Genomic DNA, 22189 nt, shown 5'->3' with positions numbered 1-22189 from the left:
CGTGTGCATTCAGATACCAAAATGAATGCTGCTGAGCACCTGAATGTGCCGAGTATAACTACAGCCTCCGGGATAAAAATGTCCATCTGAAATGTTGGCTTCCTACTGCCTCAGTATATCCACGTGCATTATCTGTGTGGATAGTGCCCGTTTCTCTAGCCGTACAGCCAGAAACCAGCCTCCTTCCTCTCCCTAGTCCCATGCCCAGGCCTTCAGTTGTATTTTCTAGACTGTTAACCACCCTTTCCTTCCATCCCCACTGCCAGCTCCCTACACAGCTCTGCTGATTCCTGTGCTCCACATTGCCAGCAGAGGGCTCTTTCCAACTGATGGTCTGATGGGACAGGGCATGCCTTCAAGGGCTCACTTCCTGTAGATTTACTGTCAGGGTCTTGGTGTGGTGGGGATAACCACTGAGGACCTGGCCCACAGCTCCTGAACTTTTGCTACCAGTGGACTTGATTAGACAGCATGATCTTTAATTCAACCATGTTCTAGAGCTCAGCCACAGTTTACATGGGTTCTAATTCCCTGGGATGCTGTGCCTGCTCCACCATCTCATCGAGCAAACACCTGGTCATCCTGCACACCACACATCAAGAGTTGACTCTAATGGAGCCTCCCTTTGACTGCCTTACACAGATTGCCTTTTGTACCCTGGATACACTCCCACTGTCTTACTGTAATTTTTATTATTATTATTGGATGTTCGTATCTTGGTTTTCTCCTACAGAGAAGAAACTATACTCTTTGTCACCTCCCATAGGACATGGTATATGCATATATAAATACATACATACTTAGTGGGTACTTGAGTGAGTAGTGACTTCAATTGAAAAGCTTGGTTATGGTATGCATTAGCTAAGAAATTAGACATTCTTCACCTACACACACAGACACTTGACCTTTGAGGCCCTTCTGACCTTGTCAAAATAGAGTTTGAGTAAAAGCTGGGCCTCTACATTTATTCTAGGTAGAAATGTCATCTGCAATTTCCCTCACTTCAGGAAGAAAGTGAGTCTGCGGCGCATCACTTTAAACGGACATGTGTAGTGGGAGTTGTGTGGATTCTCTGCTCTCATCTAATACCAGGGAAACATCTCCTTCAAAACTGAGGTGGAGAGAAGTTTGAACGCGTGCTTCAGTAAGCCGCTTGGGCTCTGACGTTTGCTGTCATTTGCTCTTAGGTTCGTCTGTGAGGGGACAGTGGAAGAGAAGATCTTACAGCTCCAAGAAAAAAAGAAAGATTTGGCCAAACAGGTCCTTTCTGGATCTGGAGGATCTGTCACCAAGCTCACACTGGCTGACCTCAAGGTCCTCTTTGGCATCTAGCTTCCTCTGCCATGCTGGTGTGTACTAGGGGCTCGAGTGGTGTGTTCCGTGATCCTAGAGCTTTCGATTTCATCTTACTCACGGAGACAAAGTCCTACGCCAGGAATTGAGAGTGGGTCACCATGTTAACAGACTGGCTAATCCATCTTGTTTATAGCCCACTTGTTTAATGTGCACCATAGAAACCAGCTGGTGACTTCAGATTGGAGCCTGGCGTGATGGTGCACGCCTGTAATCCCAGCACTTGTGAAGGAAGAGGGTGGAGAGTTCCAGGCCAGCCTGAGTAAGAGACTCTTACTCAGCACAGAAGTGCTTTGGAAGCCAGTCACAGTCCATGATTATAATCCCAGCACTAGAGAGGCCGAGACAGGATTGTGAGTTAGAGGCCAGCTTATGCTACAGGGTAAATTTCAGTCCAGGCTGGGCTACAGAGTAAGATCAAGTCTTAGAAAAACCAAACTAATCCAATTAAATCTTTGGTGTTAGATGGTCTGGGAAGTAAGTCTTGAAGAATTGTACAAATGCTTTGGTAAAGCCCAACAGGCATGGTGACAAATGCCTATAATCCCAGCACTTTAGGGGCAAAGGCAAGAGGATCTTGAGTCTGAGGTTAGCCTGGGTAACATATCGAGTTCTTTGGCAACCTTAATAATTACATGGTAACAGCCTGTCTGTCAAACAGCCCCAAAGCCCTGTGTTGCTACCTTGGCTGATGGGAGATGGTCTGACTTACCTTCCCTATGTAGGCTCTGTCCTGTCTCCTTGCTGGCAGGCTGCTCCTTGTGAGCCGAGAAGAGGGAAGATCTGCAAACAGCCATCCCTGTGTGGCTGGATGAGTCGGCAGTGTCTCGGGCTTGGGGTCAAGATGCTTTGCATATGGACATGGATTTGCTGAGTGTTGATCGTGGTATCATCTAGCCTCTGTCACTTAGCCTGTGTGTCATTGTTTCGTTTAGGAGTTTATCAGCATGAGTGTGACTGTGTCACTCAGTTTCATCACTGTATCTGCTATCAGTATTTCTATCATGCAGTATTTGTATTATTTAATGTTGATGTCGATTTTAGTTACTGGTAGCATTTAATACTGTTGTGTCATTTAGTTTATACCATTGCACCACATTGTCATATCATTAATATAATCTAATAAATGTGTTCGAAAGTGTCACGGAGGAAATGCTATGTCTCCAAACCCCATCTTCTTCCCTTGGAGCATCTAGAGATTACTTGCTACAGGTAAGGTCCACATTACTGAGTTGTAGTTGGGAGAGCATGGAGAGAAGTGATGTAAGGAAATGGGCTATCCTGTGCAACTTTCCAAATGTTTCTTCTTGCTGGAAATAGGAACTGAAGGGAAGATGTTGTGGGCGTAGGAAGGGTAAATACCACTAGATCAAGGGTTCTCCTTTTTCCTTTAAAAAAACATTGTTTGAGAATTTCATACTGTATCCTCCACTCCCACTTTTCCCTCCCAACATCATGTACTCTTTTTAAACCCACTGAGTCTACTCCATGCTGACAGGATGCACACAGGGCCATGCACTGGAGCATTGGCAGTCAACAGAGCCTGCATCCCTGAAGCAAACTGACACTGTCCCTGCCAGCAGCCCTCAGTTGCCCATAGCTCTTAAGCTATGGGTTGGGAATTTATTAGGCCCTCCTCCATCCATGCTGAGATTTGTCTGGCTTGATCTTATGCATAAGTCACAGCTACTGTGAGTTTGTGTGTGTGGCAGCTGTCATGTACAGAAAACCTTGTTTCAGTGGTCCCTATTTGTAGAAGAATCGTCATGCTAGGCAGAAAGAGCAGGGGTTCTGAACTTCATTTGGGCCATAGATCACTTGGTCTTGGAGTGACTGGGGACTAGGTCTTCCTCTGGTGTCTCCTTCACCCACCTCGCCTACGTTGGACTGTGTCATGATGGAGAAATCCTTTAAGTCACTGCGATTCGGGGTTGTTAGTGTGCTGACTGGTATACAACGTGAGACTTACTTGTCAGGAAATTAGTTACAGTAGTTTCCAAAACACTTTCCTAGAAAGAACTGTTTCTTGGATAAAGGCACGGACCCAATATTCATCAGTCAGTGTGGCAGGAGACGCTGCGATCTGTTTCAGGAAAGACTCCTTGTAAAAGCAAGTAAAGATAATGTGTGCTGGTGGGAAGAAATCAACTCTGGAACTTCCACTGAGCTCTAATTCTGGTCTCCCCTTAGCTGGAGGCATAGCTAGTTAATAGGAGTTTTTAAAACGTATGTTTTGGTCTCCTCATTTGTAAGGTGGACCTTGGCTTCAGAACTTAACGGCTACAATAAGATTCCTGATAAAATGAAGGCAGTAACATTAGCTTTTGAAGTTACATGATCAAAGTAACGATAGAGACACCTGAGCAAGCATGTCCAAGTTTGACAGCCATGAGCTGACTGTTTGCCATAGTTCCAGGTCCCTTGGGCATCGCAGCCTTTTGTCTGTGTGGTGTGTGAATTGGCATGTATCACACACTGCCCTGCGAACACATGGGTTAACTCCTTTTGCCAGACAGATCAGGGATGTCCGCCTGTGAAGTGAACACTGTGAATGTCCACTTCAAGTACTGTTGAGAAAGAGTCCTAACCTTCAAATTGAAGTCTTTATTTGGAGACTACAGAGTCTAAGCTATATTGAAGGCCCATTGACAAATGCCTCTAGGGTAGACTTCTGGGATCTTAAAGACTTCCCTTCATTTTTCCTGTTCTGATGGCAAGCCAGCAAAGCTTCCTAATTGTGTCTGAGGTAGGTAAGTGTTCCTACCAAAATGAGATGCTAGTCATGTCTGTGGGTGTAGAAATTGTGGAACTACCTGATAGGATGGAGTTCTCCAAATGTGTTCTTAAGTCCTCGTTAATGCTGTGAGTGGCCTTGGTAAGATTGAGTTGCACCCAGTCAGTGGGCAGCACATCACAGTGTAGTGACCTAATTGAGGTGCTGTGCTGACTTCTGCCAATGTCAGCAAGCCTGTGCAGGGGCCTCCTCTGCCAGGTTTCTTTCCACATTTGCCTGCCCGCTTCATCTGAGTTGGCCATATGCTAGGAGTACAGACATGTACCACCTTGTCCTCCTCTAATGCTTTATTGTGGCCCCTTGGCACAATGTTATTTCTGTGTGGGTATCTCATGCTCGGTGAAATGGCTCTTTGCTGGACTCCAGGGGAAGCCAGATTCTCCTACACCAGGAGGATAATCATGGGACCACCAGTACTGTATGGCCTCCTATTCTCTGGATTCTTGATGTTTACTTCCTGGAGAGCTGAGTTTATGGAATGGGATGCTATAATACTATTAGACAGCTTGTCTTAGTGAGGTTTCTATTCTTTGGTAAAACATGGCCCAAACCAAGTTGGGGGCAGGGGTTTATTTCAGTTTACAACTCCCAGGGCACTGTCTCTGAGGAAGGGCAGGACAGAGGCCATGGAGGAATGCTGCTTCCTGGCTTGCTCTCTATGGCTTGCTGAGCCTGCTTTCTTATACAACCCAGGACCACCAACTCAGATGGCACCACCTGCATCTAGTATTAATCAAGGAAACGCCCCACAGGCCGGCCTGATGGAAGTATTTTCCCAGATGACCCTGGTTTCTATCAGGTGGGCAAACGAAGCAGCACACAGCTCCAAGCCCTAGAAAACTACAGGAGGAGGAGAAGAAAGCCTATCTGCAAGCACAGAGAGATAATAGACACCTGAGTTCTTAGACATGTCACCTACGTTAAAGTGTTTCATCAGTAAAAACGAAGTTAGGGCTAATTAGGAACGATGTACTATAGGAGTCCACAGCTTGAGGGATGGAAAGGAAATGCAGAAAGCCTGCCATAAGGAGGGCGCAGGGAACAGCCATGGGATGTGCTTACTGTCTTGAGTCCTCTCTACCTGGGTTCCTTCCACAGCTAAATCTGAGTATAGGTGGAGATGTGTAAGGAAGAAAGGATGCTGTGGTGGTTTGAACGTAATTGGCCCCTATAAGCTCATTGTGAGTGACACTATTGGGAGAGGTGGCCTTGTTGAAGGAAGTGTGTCATTGTGGGGGCAGGCCTTGAAGTCTCCTTTGCTTAAGCTTCGCTCAGTGTAACTCGGAGATCACTTTCTGTTGCTTGCAAGATATAGGGCTCTGAGCTGCTTCTCCAGCACCACATCTGCCTGCACGCCACCATGTCCCACCATGATGATATTGGACTGAACCTCCGAACCTGAGCAAACTACCCCAATTAAAAGTTTTCTTTATAAGAGCTGCCGTGGTCATAGTGTCTCTTCGTATCAATAGAAACCCTAACTAAGACAGATGGAGAATATTTCTGTTGCTCAATTACTTATACGTGAATTGAAATATATATCAAGCACCTACTTGTGCAAGGCTCTGCTGAGTACTCCATTGGTAAGGTGAAGCAAAGCCAAACATAAGCTTCCCTTCTTAGCATCCAGCAGGGGAGATGAGCATTAAGAGCTGTGGTAGAGGCCCCGTAGCTGATCATCTCAGAAATTGACCTGTGAGAGCTTTGAGGAAGTAATGAAGGAATGCCTTCTTAATATGTAGGAGCTGACACACAGTGGGACGCCTCTTCCTCTGTTCTGCTTCTAATTGGCATTCTCTTCATCCAGCCATCCTGACACAGGTACACATCCTCTGGAGTAATGCTGAACAATGACTGCAGGGAGGTTAGAGGATGGGTGGGCTGGCAGGTATGTGGATGTTTATTTTCCAAGACAGCCAAAATGTTTACCCTGTTACAATATCCCAGAGGACAGACAGTGTTTTACTGGGCTGTAACACCAGCCGCATCACATCATAGAGCTGCATCTTGATGTTTCAGTATGCATCGCTCAAGTTCTGAAACACATTGTATCCTAGGACAGTCCCTAGAGCCTCCAATTCCTTTTTCCTTGCCATGGAGTTTGGGGTTTTTCAGACCGCTCTGACTTCCCGTGGATCTGTCAGCTCAGCTGCCAGAGCAGTTGGAGTACATTGAGCTAACCCTGTTATTGTACAAGCCAAGGAAGAGCCACCCCGGAGGCTTCTGATATTTTTAACATTGTTACTATAAGAAATACTGCTTAAAGACCTGGGTGTAAGCCAGGCCCTAGATGCCCCACAGAACATTTGATACAGCTTCACCTACAGAAGGTTGTCCAGTTGTAGCCTCTCAGGAGACTTGAGAGCTTTGGCACTACCTGCTGCACTGACTCATAGGCACCTGGGAAAGATGATGTAATTCCAGAGACTTGATGGCAGAAGACTCCCGAGATGTTTGAGGTAATTGGAAGATTCAGGGCTGGTCCCTTGGGTGCACATAACTTATCCAGCAAGTTTGATAGAAGGTTAAGACATTTTCCCAAGTGGTGTTTGGTGAAGTCATGAAAACATACTGAGTAGAGCCAAGTGGAAAATTCCACAGATCTTGATTTTTATTCATTCAGCATACTGTTTCCACCGTAAGCCAAAATCTGCCCTGCATGGGGATAACAGTTACTAAATGTCAAGTCCCGGCCCTCGGGGAGCTCGAAGTCTCCAGCAGATAGAAGATACTGTATATGGCAGATGATGATGAAGCCATGCAGAGCGATGCCTTCTCCTGGGTAGGATGCTGCTATCTTATACAGGGTAGTTAGGGGGCTCACTAATAGGGTGGTAGTTGATACTAGAGCAGAAACTTGAAGACACCAGAGTGAATCACGAATCATCTTTGAGAAGGGCAGTGACTATAATGGCTCCAAGAGAAGACTGTTTTGACTGAGGAACTGGCGGGGCCACCGTGGCTGGACAGGACAGCAGGTGGGGTTAGGAAGAGAACATGGATCAGACCATGCTGGTCATACATGGTAATGTGAAGCATGTATGCTGACTTGTTCTGAGTGAGGTGGGAGGGTACAGAATGATGTGACATTTTGAGAGGCTCTCTCTCTACTGGGGGCTATAGTGTAGGGGGAAAGGCACAAGCAGGCCGGTTAGAAGACAATGACAAAACTTTGAGGTGGGAAGTCTTGGCATCTCAGACCAGGACAGTAGCAGTGGATGCAGCAGCGGTAGTCAGTTGAGTAAAGGTAAGGCTGATGGAGTTCCCTGTGGTTTGGATATGGTGTGTGACACGCAGCGTGTTTCCAAGGCTCCCCCACCTAAGGACAGCTGTGCTTTTCAAGTGCAGGAGAGGACCACAGGGAAGCAGTTGGTGATGGCAGGCAGGAGGAAGTGAGAACTGGACACTGGGAGTCATTGAAATTGGAGGTGCACACAGGGAAGATGGGATGTAAGCCACTGGATACGATTATCTATAGAGTAGACCTGGAGGGCACTTGGGAGTCACTGTGTATAAATGGTGTTTAAGTGACAGAATGAGACCTTGGGAACAGGAAGAAGTGGAAGAACTGCTCTTTAGCTCTCCTGGGTGTCCGGAGAACAGGAAAATGCAAGGGTGAGCAGAGGAGACTGGGAAGGAACAGTGGAGCAGAATGCAGGAGTGATGCCTCACCAAACACGAAGATGACACTTCAGGGAGGCATAACCTGTTCCATTTGCTGCGGAAACTGTCCTAAGCACTGTGAACAGTCTGGCCTGTAACCCCACTAGATGCTACTAGGCCCTGTACCCCCAAGATTCTGCCGACATTCCTCGGGGAGGTAGGTGTGGGGCAAAACCACTGCTGGCTGAGACCCAGTGATCTCAAAGCAGCAATGGTAATAAGCTCGGGACACCTGACTCTAGGCCCAGAGACATAAAGAATAAAGAACAATCAACAAACAACCTGAGGGGGAATGGGCAGCCGTGTCTTCTGGGAACATCAGATTTTGCTTACAGAAAAGGGCTAAAGGGGAGTGTTTCCAAAAAAGGAAGATACTTAGTATCTTTTGTCTATAGCTACAATGTAGCAACTCCAAGAAGGAAAGGTATTCTGTGGCGACCTGACAGCCGTCAATTAAGTGTGTCGCTTCCTTTGCTTTACCCAGGTCACCACTGTGATGAGTCACCACTTCCTAAGAAATCATATAATGTAAGTTTCAGTAACTGTATTCAATATATGCTGAGTTTACTGCTGTATAAGAAACCAAGGATCCCAGAACACACGGAGTGTATCTGGGGAAGATCTTGGCAGGCTGGCAGAGGCAGTGCCAACTCTTCCCAGAATCCTGTAGCCCCTAGGGGGTACCTGCAGAGTCAATGCTCTCTGCTCTTGCCGGGTACAGAGACGCATCGGAAAGCCTCTGCTAAGTCAGAGCTGGGAGGACGGAGGCCTCTCCATCATCCGGTGTAAGAACTGCAACAGACGGGTGAGATCTTTCCACGCCATTCCTCCTTATTAGCTGTCTACTTGTATGCCCTACAGATGAATCATCACCCAGGCTCTCAGCTAAACAACAAAATCCCTTTAGAACTGTCATAAACCATGCACTGGAAAAACTACTGCAAGCATACTAACAAAATGTGAATGAGACAAAGGGTTCTCATTCTCTGAGAAGCACTTAAATTCTAGCTCAGGGATAAACTGAAGAGGTTGTAAAACAATAGAAAGGAGATAACATCTTCCCTGTTCCATAATGTTCCCTGGCATAGACACCTTGATGCCTGTATGGAACAGAAAAGAGCCTCCTGTGGAGGAGATCATCAGCCCGCCTTGAGTGGTGTAGGGGTGGCCCACACTCAGCCATGGTGTAGGCGAGCAGCTCACATACACAAAAGAGCACTTGAACTCTGATGTTAGAGAAAGCACTTTGTCTTTAATTCTGTCAGTCTCTTTGGAACTAAAGCTCTCGGGTCCTCTGCACACCTTAAGTCATGCCAGCTTCAGGTTTACCTGGCTCAACTTGTACCCAGGAAGCCATCAGAGGGCCACGGTCCTAAGAAGACTCCTTGGTGCGCTCTGCCCACCGGTGTACGTGCACTCAGACTTCTCGATAAACTTCCCACAGCAGGACCAGTGCGGACGACCTGGGTGTCCTTTGTGTCCATGGCCACAGCCAAGGTACCCACCTGCATATACAAAGGGGGGGACAATTGAAAGGCGAGCCCAGCTCTTGCTCCACGAATTAAACCTGGAACATTCAGACTTAAGCAGTGAAACTTTCTCCGAAGGAACTACCTGTTTGACTCACTGTAACCAGAACTACCGAGGCAGTCATGGCCAGGCCAGGCTCTCAAGACTGTCTAACCTACACCCTGAAGGTGATCTAGTTTGCATCTGAACTTAAAGGAACTGATTTGGATCTTACCTACATGTGATGAGTGACATGAAAAAGGAGGGCAGATTAGTGGGAAAAGAGAAAGATCCTGGACTGGTTGCACAGAAGGGTACAGAAGCCCATTTTGTGGGCCACCATTAAAGACATGATGGAAACTTTTTATTATTATTTTATGTATATGAGTGTTTTGTGCCTGGTACCCAGAGGCCAGAAGAAAACATCAAATTCCTTGAATTGGGGTAATAAACAGTTGTGAGCCCCCATGTGGGTACAGGAATTGAACTTGGGTCTTCTGGAAGAGTAGCCAACACCCACATGACTGCATCTCCCCAGCTCCAAGATAGAATAACTTTAAAAAAACACTTGGATCTCTTGCCTGGAGATCCTGCCTTCCCAGAGAGTCAGACGTTGCTCAATCATCCACTCCCCTGGTCTGCCCATTTGAGATTCCTTCGTGATTTTGGGTGGGTCTGCATTTCACAGTGCTCAGACTGCTAAAATGGGTGCAGACTGAATTTGAGAATCCCACAGAGAAGCATGAGGCCGGTGGACCAGGGAACTGTATCAAGAAAGAACTCAGAACCTTGAAGCCTGTCCTTTCAATTCAAGCTTACTGTGTAAGCTCCCTGTCCTGCCTCTAAACATGAGGCTAGAATTCTAGAAGTACAGCCTCAGTCCAAATACCCTGACCCAGTAGCTGTGAGACAGAGGAGGGAAGGACCCTTGCTGCTGCACGGACTAGCAGGCCTGAGGACCCCGACCGTCCTTACCTGGCATGGTACCTCCGCAAGCACAGCGGGCAGTTTTCTGGCCTCCGCTGGAGCAGAAGGTGCAGCAGTGAAACACACCTGGATGTGGGCGATGCTTTCTCCTCACGGTCACTGTGAACGGTGAGCCCTGAAGGGTTCAGGCCAAGAGCAAAGGTATCAACGGGGTGTGCTGAGCATCAGTGCGTGATAAACAGGCGCTAAGTCACAGGAGGGACAAGGATGCGGGACAGAAATATCTCTGGCTAGGGACTTCTCGGCCAGATGGGGCGAATGGAAGCGCAGTGAAACTGGACTGGGATGTGTGTTGCCCTTCTGCCACGTACCAGAGTCACCACATTCGCCAGGGCACTGACTGTTCGGAGCTACCATGCCTCTGGGCACTGAAGACAGTTCCACAGGATCAGCTTCATTTTCAGTGACATCTGAATTAGCTGGGGTTTGGCTCAAGCCCTTTATGGACTCTGCCTCCCTCCAGCCTTGAATGAAGAGGGAGTGTAAGCCACTCCACAGTCATCTCGACTGGCTTTCGTGTGACTGACCGCTGTCTTTAGGAGTCTCTATGTCAGTTCTTGAGGCATGCCGTGGGAAGTTACTGGGCTGCCACACAAGCTAGGACACGTGCAGCTTCTCAGTCACGTGTCTTCTCACAGAGCTGGCACCTTTCCTCCCACCTCTGACCCTGGACACCACAAATCTGCTCGTCCTCTTAGTGGTGACCAAAGATACATGGGAGAGAGAAAGTTCTGTATGTGTGGCCAATGAGTCTCAAGGCAGTCACCCTATCCACTTTTCCTTCAAGGATAACTTGTATTTTACTTTCTCCTGGGTTTAACACAAATGTTTATTAAGTATTGTACTTTTCCTGTCCCCAGGTAGGAGCCACATCAGATAAGGACAAAGTGGAACCTGGTACCCCAGACTTCCCAATGTTAAAATCTCCCTCTTTTGAAGGGAAGATCCAGAGACTGAACCTCTAAAATTAAGAGCCAAAATCAACCTTCCTTTCTTTAAGTGTATAGCTCTGGTATTTTGTCACAGTAATGGAAAGCTGGCAAACACGATTTTTCTAAAAAAGAACCTGGCAGCAAATATGATTGGCACATCCTGTAATTCCTGTACTTAGGAGGTCAGGGCAAAAGGATCAAGAGTTCAAGGCCAGCCTAGCTACATAGTGACTTGTAGGCCAGCTTACAGATGTTAACAACACTCTGTCCCGTATCTCATACAACAAGAAAATGGAACAAAACAACCTGAAGTTAAAGTAAGAGGGTCAAATTCCAATTTTGGTTACAGAGCTCCTGGCTATTGGGTCAAGACTGGTCTGTCTGCGTAGGCTTTGAAGAAAATGGAAGTAAACTAACTATACAGAAACATCCAACCATTCCTGACATACTGTGAAGAGATCAGTAGTGGCACTGAATGAGTCTTCCTAATGCACAGGCCACATGATTAATATGACCACAATGGAGCTTATGGCCATCAACATTGCCTTCTGCCTGAGGGAATGGTTGCTCCAATGTCAGCAGAGACTTTAAAACTTCCTAAACCAGGAAGCGTTATACTTACTTGTGGGAGATTGGAACCTGGTACAGGTACACATATGTATGCGCTGATGGTTATACTTACTTGTGGGGACTGGAACCTGGTACAGGTACACATATGTATGCGCTGATGGTTAGGCAGATAAATGACTGACAACAAGAAGAGACGTAGCCTGGCCGACTGTGGCCCACTCATGGTGTGGAAAGGTTGAAAACTGTGTGCACTTCTCTGCTAAGGGACTCCCCTGTGGTCAAGACATCTTCCCTGGATTAAGAATCCCAACAAACTAGCCAGGAGAGGAATAAAAGGCAATGTAACTGCCAGTCGGGGAGAGAGGCAGCGGGGTCAGGACCGTGAGCACCCCTCTAGTAAGAACAAGAGTCACAGAATCTGGGCTGTGTCCACGATGAAGAGCAAAGGACAGTCTATTTCCTCTCTTAAGCAGCTGATCCTGTGAGAGATTCTGAGCTGACAGCAAGCATAGGGCCTCCCTCACCTGCACGTGCTGCTCTCTGATGCAGACCCACACAGTGTAGACTCCAGGCTCTTTGGGGGTGTAGGAAACATGGTATGATCCATCCTTGTTGTCCTTGACCACCGTTCTGACTGGGCTGAAAGAAAGGAGGGTCAGAAGGCCGTTCCCTCTCACAAGCCTGCTCCAGCTGCCCCCATTTGAGGCCTGAGTTATGTTTAATATGAATTATAAATGTCCCTCAAACTGAAGGTAAATACCATCAGTTCTACTTTAGTCCAACATCCTGAGAACCAGGAGAACGTTCCTGTGCTCATTTTTGCAGGTCTCTGTTGGACTCCCTGCCCTGTGGCCCCTTCTCCTTAGGCCAATTGCAGAAGGAAAAATATAAACACAATCCTGAAGCAATTTAATAGGAAAAGAGACTAGGTTTAAGAAAGGGTGCAATTCTGTTACACATCAAAAAAAAAAAAAGTCTGCCCATTCCAAAGTTTGAAATGAGGACAATCCGGGGGCAGCGGGCGACTCTATAGAGAGAGAAAACTAAAGCTGAGCCATAAAACCTACTCGGGACACATTCCATTAATTGTGTGGAATCATTTTCTCCTGGCATTATGGAACCATACGATGAAGGAGTCCAGTTATATCTCCAGTAACTTGAAGGCCCTGGTTTTTCCCTCACTGCCTACTACACATGATACATTTAACACACACCTGTCTTTCTTATCTTTGGGGACAACGGCGACCTGGACGTTGTCTCCTCCCCTGCCCATGCTCTCTCCCGAGGCATCCTTACAAAGCAGGGTGAAAGAAGCTGTCTGTTTCTCTCGAGCCCTGTGGAGATCTGCAAAAGACAAAGAGTGCTCACCCCACAGGCAAACGGAGATGCCATGACCCCCAGTCAGACCAAACAAAGCTTGTGCTTCCTAGTTATTTGAACCACCCTGTTCCCTCTCGTCTTCTAGGCCATACTGCTCGGGTACCCATCCTGGAGGCCTGGGTAAGTGGTTCAGCAGCAGATGATTTGGGTCACATGGGATTCTGCATCTTAATTTCAGCTGTAAGGAAACTGCAAATATTTAGGATTAATCTAGGTGTCCAAAGAAAGCCTTCGGACCTGTAGACGGATATCCTCAAAACCACCTTCTGCAAGCCCTGGATCCTACTAGAACAGGAAGAGGATACTGCAGTCCAGTGTGCTATGTCTCTGTTGTGAGAGCTTCTGCAACTCAGAAGCTATTGCCAAGGTGCTGGGGGACTACCCACGGGCTGCAGCCTGGAGGCCAGCATGCAGAGGAAACCAGGTTTCTCAGCCCTGGGTTGTGAACTACCAGGCATTGCGGAGAGGCCTATGGAGGGTCTAGGAAACTCCTGAAATTGTATGTCCTACTTAGTGGGTACTTCTGGGAAAGATCATTCTCAGAGTGATCTGTGACCTCCGGAGAGTTAGAAATTCTGTGCTAAAGTAAAGGCAACTCTTGAATACAAATTTCCCATCAGGATTGATCTGTGAAATATGTCTAAATAACATGCTTCCCTTAGGAACAGAACACTGGTATAAAGAAACCATTTCTAGCTGGGCCTGGTGACGCACCCCTTTAAATCCAGCACTCGGAGGCAGGTGGATTTCTGTGAGTTTGAGACCAGCCTGTTCCACTTAGTTCCAGGTCAGTCAGAGCTATCCAGTGAGACCCTGTCTCAAACAAACAAACAAACAGACCTCAATCTACCAAATCCTTTGAAATACCAACGATACGAAGTTTGTGTGGCCCAGAACGGTAAGGAAGAAAGGAAGCTGTGATTCTGTCTTCCTTGTTGTTCTGTAACCCTCAACATAGCGCCCAAGCACCAGGAGCTGCCATGCGCATCTCTGCACAGGCAGACTGTGCCTTGACTGGTCAGGGCTGTTATCTCCTGTGGGTGTGGCCAGGCTCTGTCACCCCAAAGCATGGTCCTTAAGGTTCTCGGGAGCTTCTGCTTTTCTGAAACGGAACAGGCTCAAGCTTCACCCCAGTATCAACTGTGGCCTGCCCAGACCGAGCGAGAAGGAAGAGCAAGGCAAAGAGTCGCTGCCTTTCAAGTCAGGACGCTTCTCCCCTTGGTCGGTGGTCGGACGTGGAGTACGCCTAGCTGAACAAGCCTCATGGCTTTATTCCTTTGACACACGGTCTCCTATAGCCCAGGTAGGCCTCAAACTTGCTATGCATCCAAAGCAGTCCTCAAACTTCTGACCCCCCTGCCTCCACCTGCCAAGTGCTGGGATTACAGGCATGTGTAGTCATGCTCAGTTGTACGTGGTGCTGGCAATCAAACCCAGGCTTTGTGCAAGCTAGGCAAGCACTCTGCAGATTGAGCTCCACGCCCCCAGACAACAAGCCACACAGTTCACAGGCTTCTACATATCATATCCCCATGCCCTGTCCTCTGAGTGCCAGTGGGAAATGAGTCCCTACCTTCTCCCTGAAGGACACATTTAGCTGGATCAACTTCTTTGGTGTTAATGGCCCCGTACACTTCATAGCCTCGGCACTGGCCTGCCTTCTCCTGAGGAGAGAAGCTGATCTTATCATTCACTCCCAGGCGGGCGCTGTATTCCACTTTGTTCAGCTTCCTGAGCCGCTCGACCACCACTCCCTTGGTGATGAGGATTTCCAAGTCTGAGCCACTGGTCAGCAGGTGCTCGGTGAACTCCACTCCAGTCCGCATATCTGCCAGCAGCTGTTCCAGCTGTGCCTTCTGCAGTTGCAAAGAGTTCTCCTTCTGGACCCGTATGTCATCCAGCTGCTTCAGCAGCTTGTCCCGATGTTCCTCGATCGCTTTGATGTAGCCCTCAGAGAATGTTCGGACATCAGCGGCCACTGCCTCCACGCGCTCCTGGAGGCCACTGTTCATGCTTTTGATCTGAGCCAGGGCTTCCTCCAGGGCCTCCACGTGGGGCTGGGTGCCTCTAAGGAGCTCCCGCACAGAATCTCCATGCTTGTGGATGACGTTGCTGGTGAAGTCGTAGGGGTGCTCTCGGTGCTCCCCAACTACGCAGTCCCGACACACTGGCCGGTCACACAGTTCACAGAACAGCCTCAGCTCCTCTGCAGGGTGGGCAGGACACAGGATGGGCTTTCCAACCCGGCTGTAGCCTTTCAGGTCCTTCAGGTCCACCATGGTATGATACATCGTCTTCTTCTGCCGCCTGGAAAGAAGCAGGAAGTGAGGGAATAACTTAGAGGGAGACAGTTTGGTGAAGAGGTTTTAGGAGTTCAATGGATTTGAGTCACGCCCCTCAGAACTTCTAATATCAAACTATAGGATCCTCTGCTTGATTGTTTTTCCACATAGTGAGACCCAGGCCTATCTGAGTGCTGTTGTGTAGAACACAATACATATATACTTGGATTTGGCTTGGAACACTTCTTCAGAAGGTGCAATGCTAAGACTACATTCCGAGAAACTCTCGCTCAAGAGATAATCTGGTGACTTTAAACAGGAGTCACAGCCCACTTCCAAGTGCATGGTGGAAGATGAATACCAAGGGATACAACCGTGCCAGATGGATCTATGAAGCCATGAAAGCAGCTGGCTGGCTCTCACAATCTCTTGTCTCACGTTTAAGTAACAGTTTAGTAGAGTAATTTCTTTGACCAATGCCTACATCATGCACGTTGGCAGGCCAGAATTTCCCTCAAGAGTCGTGAGCATTAGTAGAAAGTGAAATCAATGGGCACTAAAATCAAAGCTCTCTTTAATTCCTCTTTTCTATAGCCTCCTAGGGGACTCAGGGAAATCCCTAGGAAAATGCAGTGACTGCTTGTGGCATTCCCTGGTAACATCCCCACCAACTTGAAGTGTATGTGCCTATTCTGGTCCAAGTGTGGCTGCGGAGAAAATGGGTCAGCTGTTGAGCTGGCAACACGACAGTCAGAGGGATGATCACGCAGGTTAAAAATAGGGAGCAAAGACAACTGTTCTGTTGGTAAGGCCAGAAAACAAAACTGCTCTAGGTTAATCTGAAAACCTTGCCTAGTCTTGGTGTTTCGTTTTCTATTCTGGTGCACTAGAGTGGGATGGAGGGGAAAAGAGGACAAAGGCTAAATGATAACGAACTTCACTGAGTGTGGTAAAAGACAAAATAACCCAGTTAGAATCTACCAGCCTGCTCTCCAGGTACAGAGGTATGAGGTACGGCATAGCCACTCGATACCCATGCCGAGAAGGCGGCATGCATTTAGTAAAAAGAGCACAGAAGAGGCAGGTCTGAACTGAGGACACAGATCAGTTACACGCTTACCAGCTACGGGAACTTGGCAAATCACAAAACATTGCTGAGTTTCCATTTTAATAAATAGGGGTGAGATAAGCACTCGTCTTTCTGTAGAAGTTACAATGATCAGATGAGGTCAAGGGCAGGGTCTATGCTAGCACAGAAACCCGGTCTCTCCAGCACCTGGTGCATATTCAATAGCGATTGGTGATGGAAGGAACCCCAACGTGCTCTGTCAACTAAAACCTGTCACGCTTTTATTACTGGAGGTATCAGGCCGGCTGCATTAACTTCCATTCTAGAGCTTGTGATGGCATGGTGTGTTGTTCTTTGCCGTTTGGTGTGTCTGAGAATGCCTTCCTTCCAACCTGCCCAGCAAGGGATTTCTGTCTTAATATCTTTTTTTTTTTTTTCCAGAGCTGAGGACCGAACCCAGGGCCTTGCGCTTGCAAGCGCTCTACCACTGAGCTAAATCCCCAACCCCGTGTCTTAATATCTTTGCACTCCACTCTTAAGCCACAACAGGTGGGGTATTCCCTCTTTACCTATGAGCCTGGCAGCAGAAGTGGCAGAGATTGGCTTTGCAGGTCTGACACCTCTTCACTACTTCTCTGTCGCTGCACAGGTCACACACCAGGCCCTGACCTTCCCCACGCAGACTCTCCAGCATCACATCATTCATGGCCAGGTGGTCTATCGTTAAAGCCTTCACTCCACCCAAGGGCAGGTCCACCTGAGCATCACATACCGGACAGAGGATGCCAATCTGTGGCTGCAAGCTGCATGACTTGGGTTCCTGGAATAGTGACCCCTCAGAGCTTGTGTCTGAGTCACCCCCACGAATGTCCACTACTGAGAACGGCTCCAGCTTTTCCAGACACGTCGTGCACACCGTGTGCAAGCAAGGCAAGAGCCTGGGGGCTTTGAAAAGCCCTAGACAGGAAGGGCAGTGAGTCTTGCCTGAGTTCCCAGATGCGCTCGCATCGGGGAGTTTGTGCACGAAACCCAGAAACAGCTTCCTGTTTTCTGACATCTTCCCCGCTTCTGTACCCAGTATCAAAAAAGGCCCTGCGTAGTCTTAGAATGCAGGTTAAATTCACCCTAAGACAGAGTTCCCAGGATTTGAACAGAGACCACGAGGGCTCTCGTGTTGCCAAATAAAAGGGCAACAGGAAAGAGGGTGCCTCTGAGGAACCATCCACAGATCTGCTCTGGATTTGTGGCTGGGCCCTTCCTTTCCACTGCATCCCATACCAGACACGTCCACGCCCTCCTCTATCACCCAAGTCGTCCTCTTCGCAAGAGCTTCTAGATCTAGTCCCCAGCTAGTCCTGCCACCACCACCCTGACCCCTGCATTTCGTGTCCTTCACGGCTACCCCCCTCCCGCCCCACTGGTCCCACCCCACCCCCGCCCCACGCGACAAGCGCGCCCTCTCCCCGGGCGATGAGGTAGTGGGCCCTCCGGCTCTCCCAGGGTGCGGCGCCAGGGGCGGCCGCCTCCCTAGGCTGCCCAGAAGGCCCTAGAGCCGTCGCCCCGCCTCGCACCAATCCCAGCCCAGGTAGGCTCCGAAGAGTCCAATCACCGTCCGGGAGGGGTGGGCCTCGCCGCCCTCCAGAGTGACACCACTGCCATCCAATAAGCCCAGCACGTTCCACATCCTCGCCTGGCCACTCGCGCGGCGGGACGACCGGGACCAAGGAGGGAAGAGGAGTCTGGGAGCTTAGCGGCGTAGTGTCGTCGGCGTCACTATTTCACGAAGATGAGCTCTGGCCACCAGCGAGGCCTCAGGACCTTTGAAAAAGCCTCGCTGAGTGCCGCAGGGGGGGATCCGCCCCAAACTCACATAGGGTCCTCCCATTGGTGCGTGGTACTGTCAGTCGGCCGAGGTGTAGCCCGAGGCATGCTGGAACTTGTAGGCGGCTTCCCCTTAGCTTCAGAGGCCTCTGGGAAGCAGGGGTTACCTTGCCAGGTCTCTTTCTCGGTTTTCTGAGCATTTTTCTGTTCTGGAATCCCTCAGGTCTAGCGTGCCGGGTACCAGAACCCCCGCAGCTGGCTAGCTTCTGGCATTTTCCAGGGCAAAGGTTTACCTCCGGCTCTGGTTCCAGGAACCTAACCAAAAAGTTTAGAAAGGCTGCCCCTTGGAGCTCAGCTGAGTTTCCGGGAAGGCGGGAGGGAATATGACCTAAGAGTTAGATACTTCCCAACCAGAATTCTACAGTAACGGAAGGAGTTTGGGACGACGACAAGCAGAGCAAGTTTGGCAGCTGTTTTTACAATCAAGGAGGGCTCCTGACTGTCACAATGGGACAGTGGAGGATGTCAGTGCGGGACAAGTCCTCTGTAGGCCCGAAAACTAATTAGGAAGATGGGCACATCTGGTACCCTAAGCAGTATTATTTCTTTGTCTCCTTGAAGAATTTTGCCAGGAATTTCAGATTCATTCATATGGAAGCTGCTTCCTACACGCGGGGTCTGAGACCTTGATCTCTGAATTCCAAAAATGGTAACAACATGGCTCCTTAGCTACTACTGTTCTCATTCTTCAGTAGCTTCAGCCTCTGCCTGTCTCACTGTTTTCTTTTGTTTAGAACCTCCCTTATTTGATTTCGATCCATGGACAGCTGTTTCAGGGACCTCTTTGTTAGAGATGTCATACTGTATTCATACAGTTGGAGCCTACGCTTTTATGAAGTATGGACTCTAGGTAGAAAAGGCCCCAAACTATGGAAATACGAAATTAAAAAAAGAATCATCTGGCTATTTCTAAATATGTTGGGTTGGAGATGTAGCTCACTGATAGAGTGTTTGCTTACTATGTATGAGGCTCTGGATTCTGTCTCTAGCACATGTGTGTGAACACACACACACACACACAATGGTCTGGTTTAGTCTTTATTGTGAGGGTCTTGAGATCTGGTTCTAACTTTACAATAAGTAAAATATCTGTGAATTACTCAAAAGCCGCCTTTATATACAAGTCTTGTGACTTCCCAAAGTAAGATGCCTACAAAGGTCTTAGGAATGAAAGTGGTCCTTACCTAGACTTGCCAGCCTTTGGTCCTCTGCACTACCCTGGCCGAATCCCCTGGCTTCACTCCAGTATGCTGAAGCAAATTACAAAACCACTGGCCTTGGCTTTGCTGTATATTCCTGCTCTGAACTCTGCCCTCCTTGGTGCTTAGCTATACTGTGTTTCATCTCTTATTCACACCGTATCACATTCCCCTTAGTGGGTGTTCTAACCTGTCTCCGTGGAGAACTGCTTTATAATTTAATGCATCATCTCATTTGATCTAACAGCTTAGGAGAGAGCAGCCGGGAAGAGGTCTAACAGTCGGCCTGAGCGAACATCTGGGACAGAAACAGTCTTGTGATGTCATGTCTGAGACTCTGCTGCAGTCAGCTTTACCCTTCCCATTCTCAGCTTCTTACAAACCAAATCTCTCACACACGGAGCACCTACCTGCCTTCCATGGAGGGAGAAAATGGGACTACTTGGAGAACGTCCTCACTTTCTACTTAAAAGTCTATGCATCTCCTCCTTTCTCATGACACTGATTGCTGTTTTTATCCCAACTTCTTCTGCCTCTCCTTATTTCACTGACACTTTTCAATCAGTCCTTTACATGGTCTTTCTTCCGAGGACTGTGATTGAGTCCTGAGGGGAAATTAATCCTACCTTGATCCAGTTCCCCTCAGCCTAATTAACTGGTGGCTCTCACCGCTGCATTTCTCACCGCCAACAATTTATTCTTCCTCTTTCATGTGGAGATCCTGAGTGACAATATTGGCGGACTTCTAGCAGTACTCAATCATTTCAGTGTTTGCCATGCTGTGTAGTTGGACTGCTTCCGTACCCTCCTTTGTTAGCCCCACTCCTCCATTTTGTTCTGGATCTTTCCCATCTGTAGTTCCTCTGAAAGAGTTGAGTCCTAGACCTTTAATTTCAGTACTGACTGACCTCTTCCCCAAGTTTTTATCATAAGTGTCTATTATAACTCCGCTGCAAAATATGTTCCCATCACGTAAGCCCCACCTTAAATGTCTCTGGGCTTCTCTTGTCATTAAATTCTGTGCTCTGAATCTTCCCATTTCATTCTCCTGAGGGGAAGCTCGCTCTCCCAGCCTGAAATCGTATAGTCCTCTTGGCCTCCTTTCTCATTTTCCAGATCCAGGCAGGCATCAGTTTCTTTCCATTCCCATTGCCAACACCTTACTGCATAGGATTTTTAAGATGGTACAAGACTGTATCACTCTCACTTCCAGCACCACATTAGTTTCTGAATCATTCTTGACTTCCTTTTTTAAAATAGCTAATTTGATCTTCCAGGTTAGTTGTAAAACCATGTTAAGCCATGTTGATTGTACCGAAGTTAGAAAGCCAGGGAGGAAAGATGACCTATCAGGAGATCAGGAAGGCCAGGGAGGGAAGATGACCTATCAGGAGATCAGGAATGCTGGGTCTGATCGACACTGCTTGGTTTATCCAACAGCTACTGAGTGAACACATAGAAAGGAAAACATAGGTTCAGGCGGACTTACTTTCGCCATCACATCTGTCTCTATCAGTCACTATCCTTTACCTCCTGATTTCTCCTGAGACATCTAGTCTGAAGTCCAGCCCCATCCACTTCCCTTCATCCCCTCCTTCCTGGAGCTCTTTCTATGGGCTCACACTCAAGCTTCAGTTTCTCCTTCAGTCTGTGCTCCTCAGCTTCCCTTTTCTCTTCCTCCTCACTGAGTCTGGGGAAGAATAGTGTGGCTTGGACGAAGTGTCTCCTATAGGTTCCTTTCTGTACTAGTTGGTAGTGTAGTTTGGGGAGGTTTGGCACCTTTTAGTTGGTAGATCTTCACTGGAGGAAATGGCCCACCATGGTGGGGCAGGGCACTGTGAGGTTTGTAGCCGGCCTCCTTCCACCACGCTCTCTGCTTCTTGATTTGCCCAGATGTGAGCAAGCAGACACATATCCCTACCAGTGCTTAAGAGCCACTAGGCTGCCATTTTACCCCACCACGATGAACTGTATCTCAATCTGAGCCAAAGCAAATGCTTCCTTCCCATGTGCTTGCCACCATGAGAAAAGTCACATAAAAATAGTCTACGCTTGCTTCTTGAATTCTTTTCCTTCATTTTACCCCCAATACCCTGCAGTCCGGCATTTGCAAAAGGCCCCCGGCAGCATGCCAATGTGTGCTACTTTTCAGTTCTTATTTAACTGACTTTGTTGTCGATTAAAACACAACTATCTGAGACTTTCCCCTCCCCTTCCCTTGCTCCCTGGCCATCCTCTCTTAACCCACGGTGCAGTTTCTTCTGCTTATCTCTTAAATGTTACTTGAGTTCTTAGCCCTCACCTGCACCCCCACCCCGCCGCCCCAAAACCTCCTCATTCTCCCTTGATTGTTATGGAGTGGTACTTCAGGTGGTGTGTAGAAAAAGCATCAGTCTACTTGTTTCATGTGGGCTGGGGGTTCTTTTATTGGTCCCCCTAACCCCTTCACGAGACTTCTGAATTCAGAGACTTGGTGGTGAAGGAATGATGTGGACTCGTGGATGGAAGGAGAGTAATCAGACCAGGAGGCGTCTGCTTACCGAGAGGCTCATAGCTGGTGGGTTCAAGCA

The 22189-nt window shown here is 48.1% G+C and overlaps 2 protein-coding genes across 2 annotated transcripts in view; one reads left to right on the top strand and one right to left on the bottom strand.

Annotated features, from left to right (window-relative positions):
* Positions 1–2494, top strand: part of Ttf2 (transcription termination factor 2) — a 32842-nt gene extending 30348 nt beyond the window's left edge. Inside the window, exon 23 of the mRNA XM_052730889.1 lies at positions 1188–2494. Coding sequence (XP_052586849.1) covers positions 1188–1332 — 145 coding nt within the window. The 3' untranslated portion in view covers positions 1333–2494. The remainder of the gene's footprint in view (positions 1–1187) is intronic.
* A 6548-nt stretch (positions 2495–9042) lies between these two features.
* Trim45 (tripartite motif containing 45) lies at positions 9043–17944 on the bottom strand. Its single transcript, XM_052730890.1, has 6 exons — positions 17109–17944; positions 14762–15495; positions 13023–13152; positions 12333–12447; positions 10295–10421; positions 9043–9315 (listed from the first exon to the last, which is right to left on the bottom strand). The coding sequence occupies exons 1-6, from the start codon at positions 17594–17596 to the stop codon at positions 9167–9169; spliced, it is 1743 nt and encodes a 580-aa protein (XP_052586850.1). The 5' UTR covers positions 17597–17944; the 3' UTR covers positions 9043–9166.
* Positions 17945–22189: the final 4245 nt, after the last annotated feature.

This window comes from Peromyscus californicus, unplaced genomic scaffold, assembly GCF_007827085.1.
Source record: "Peromyscus californicus insignis strain IS unplaced genomic scaffold, ASM782708v3 Scaffold_9__1_contigs__length_137607984, whole genome shotgun sequence".
NCBI classification, from domain to species: Eukaryota; Metazoa; Chordata; class Mammalia; order Rodentia; family Cricetidae; genus Peromyscus; species Peromyscus californicus.
This window is presented reverse-complemented; position numbering and strand designations above follow the sequence as displayed.

Excerpts from the sequence above, each read along its gene's own strand:
- Trim45 (XM_052730890.1), bottom strand. The coding sequence starts at position 17,596 with ATGTCAGAAAACAGGAAGCTGTTTCTGGGTTTCGTGCACAAACTCCCC. Across the intron at positions 12,448-13,022 it reads CCCAAAGATAAGAAAGACAG|CCCAGTCAGAACGGTGGTCA; the intron begins GTGTGTGTTAAA and ends CCTTTCTTTCAG. Across the intron at positions 10,422-12,332 it reads TCAGAGAGCAGCACGTGCAG|GGCTCACCGTTCACAGTGAC; the intron begins GTGAGGGAGGCC and ends TGAACCCTTCAG.